The 2,505-nt window shown below is 48.9% G+C and overlaps 1 protein-coding gene across 1 annotated transcript in view; it reads left to right on the top strand.

Moving 5' to 3' along the window:
- The window catches only part of ptch2 (patched 2), a gene marked incomplete at its 5' end in the record, with an annotated part of 34,435 nt that extends 33,199 nt beyond the window's left edge, over positions 1–1,236 (top strand). Inside the window, 2 exons of the mRNA XM_083690224.1 lie at positions 88–625; positions 821–1,236. Coding sequence (XP_083546350.1) covers positions 88–618 — 531 coding nt within the window. The 3' untranslated portion in view covers positions 619–625; positions 821–1,236. The remainder of the gene's footprint in view (positions 1–87; positions 626–820) is intronic.
- Positions 1,237–2,505: the final 1,269 nt, after the last annotated feature.

Below are 2,505 nucleotides of genomic sequence, written 5' to 3'. Positions count from 1 at the left end.
TGAACTGTCAACCGTGTTTCCCGCACGTGTCTCAAACATGACGTGATGGTTTTTAATGATTGTTTTCTTGTCGCTGTCTCTCTCCAGGTGGTGAAGCCTTTCAAAGAGGGCGGACAGAAAGAGCTCTTAAACGAGTCCTCTCACAACGCCGTGTCGTCCGTCAGCTCCCAGATCACCCGCTGGGACAACAACAAACAGCACGACTACAGACAGGAGCAGCAGCAGCAGCAGGGACAGGGACAGGGGCCCAGGAGGCAACATTTACCCAGTGACAGGACACAGGGTCCTGGGAGGACTAGTCACTGTGGGCCCAGGCCTCAGGCCTACAGAGGGCCTCACCAGAGCAGGACTAAGATGCCGGGCTTTAACGCCGGCGTGGCGACGGGGCCCAGCTCGGCCGTGACTACCATGGTGACCGCCACCGCCTCGGTGACCGTTGCCGTGCACCCGAACTTGCCGGGGTCGTACCAGGGCTACATGCACGAGGGCTACGAGGACAGCGAATCGGAGTGCTTCGAGGACGCCAAGAGGAGTTCGCCGCCGCCGTCGTCATCTAAGATGGACTCGTTGGAGCTTCAAGACTTGGAGTGTGTACAGAAACAACGGCAGAACTACTAGGAACGAGGTGAGTCCCGGCGAAATCTCTCTCTTCTTCTCACTGGAGATAAAATTCACTTTGACACTTTATTTTAATGTAATCGATACAGATAGGTGAACACGTCTATCGTACACCAGTCTGTATGTGCTGTTAGGAATTATATGAGAGGGGTTTTTTGGTTTCGGTTCTGACTGTTTTCTCTCTTTGTTTCTTTCGTTCCAGGTGGCCCAGGACTCAGGCAGCCAAAGATTGGTAGACGCAACCCCAGCCTACCCCTCTCTGTCTGGGGCTAGAGACTGTACCCCACCCTACCCCTCTCTGTCTGGGGCTAGAGACTGTACCCCACCCTACCCCTCTCTGTCTGGGGCTAGAGACTGTACCCCACCCTGCCCCTCTCTGTCGGGGCTAGAGACTGTACCCCACCCTGCCCCTCTCTGTCTGGGGCTAGAGACTGTACCCTACCCTGCCCCTCTCTGTCTGGGGCTAGAGACTGTACCCCACCCTGCCCCTCTCTGTCTGGGGCTAGAGACTGTACCCCACCCTGCCCCTCTCTGTCTGGGGCTAGAGACTGTACCCCACCCTGTCTTGGATCTAACTCTGGCTGCCACTGGGGTGCCCCTCCTCACCCCCCCCCCCCCCCAAACCAACGGCCTCCTCTCTTAGGACTGTCCATCTGTACATAGACCTCACACAGACAAGAGGATTTTATTTTAAAAAGATATTAAAAAAAGGTCTTGTTTTTAAGAAATATATAAATTTATGAGTATATATTTTAATACTAAAAAAAAAAGAGGGGAAACCTTATTTAAAAAGAGTACAGTATAACTTGAGTATTCTCTTGTGTAAAAGGCAGATGTATAAGATGATTTTGGGGAAGGGAGTGTCCTTCTCTTGTATAGATTCAGAAATGTGCTATATGTAAAATACGGTCCGAAACGTGAGAAGTTATTAAGATATTAGGTTATTGAAAATACAAGGTCAGTGTTCTTTTTTTTTTTTTTGCTGCTACACTTCAAAAAGATTGAAATGATTTGCCTTGAGAATATGCAGTACCTTCCTCCCTCCACACGAGTCACGTGACAACTTTACACTTAGTAGATGTTCTTACACACACACACACACACACACACACACACACACACTGAACATACACACATACACACTCACACTCACACTCACAGAACACACACACACACACACACACACTGAACCCCCACACACACACTCACACTCACAGAATACACACACACACACACACACACACACACACACACACACACACACACACACACACACACACACACACTAGCATCTCTCCTCGTGACACACACTTGGTCATTGATTGCACTGTACAAGCTGAGAGAAGGACAGCAAAGCCGTTTGTCTGTAACCATAACAACCATCGTGCCTTCACCTCCGTCTCTTACCTGGCGTCTCAACGTCAGAACACAGGATACGTAGTCGACGTCCGACTGTAAATATGCTGTTCATCCATTTTGGATTTTCGTTGTTTTCCTGTCGGTGTCATCGTTCCATTACCGATCTGTGACGACAACGTACAACATCGTACAACATTATCAGCATCATTATCATGTACATTATCAAGAGACTCTCTGGTCCCGCTGGCGTCTTCAACAACACATGAACCGCTCCGTTCATCAAGAATATGTTTATGTACCATAAATGAATATATTTATATCTTACCTGTCAATCTCAGTCATCCGTAGGTCAGAAATAACTCTGTGTGTGTCTGTGTTCAGTCAGCAGTTAAGACTTGTCAGTTGTCAGTTGTCAGTTGGGGTTGGCGTTTCTTCGGCGTCGTCGTGTCCTACAGCCCTTTGTCTCGGTGCCGTTTGTCCGATGTCTTGTTGTTTTGCAGTCTACATGTTTTATTACTTGAAGGAGCT

The sequence above is a fragment of the Argentina silus genome (genome assembly GCF_951799395.1).
Source record: "Argentina silus genome assembly, chromosome: 18".
Lineage (NCBI taxonomy): Eukaryota > Metazoa > Chordata > Actinopteri > Argentiniformes > Argentinidae > Argentina > Argentina silus.
Note: the sequence above shows the minus strand (reverse complement) of the source record. Positions and strands in the feature narration are given on the sequence as shown.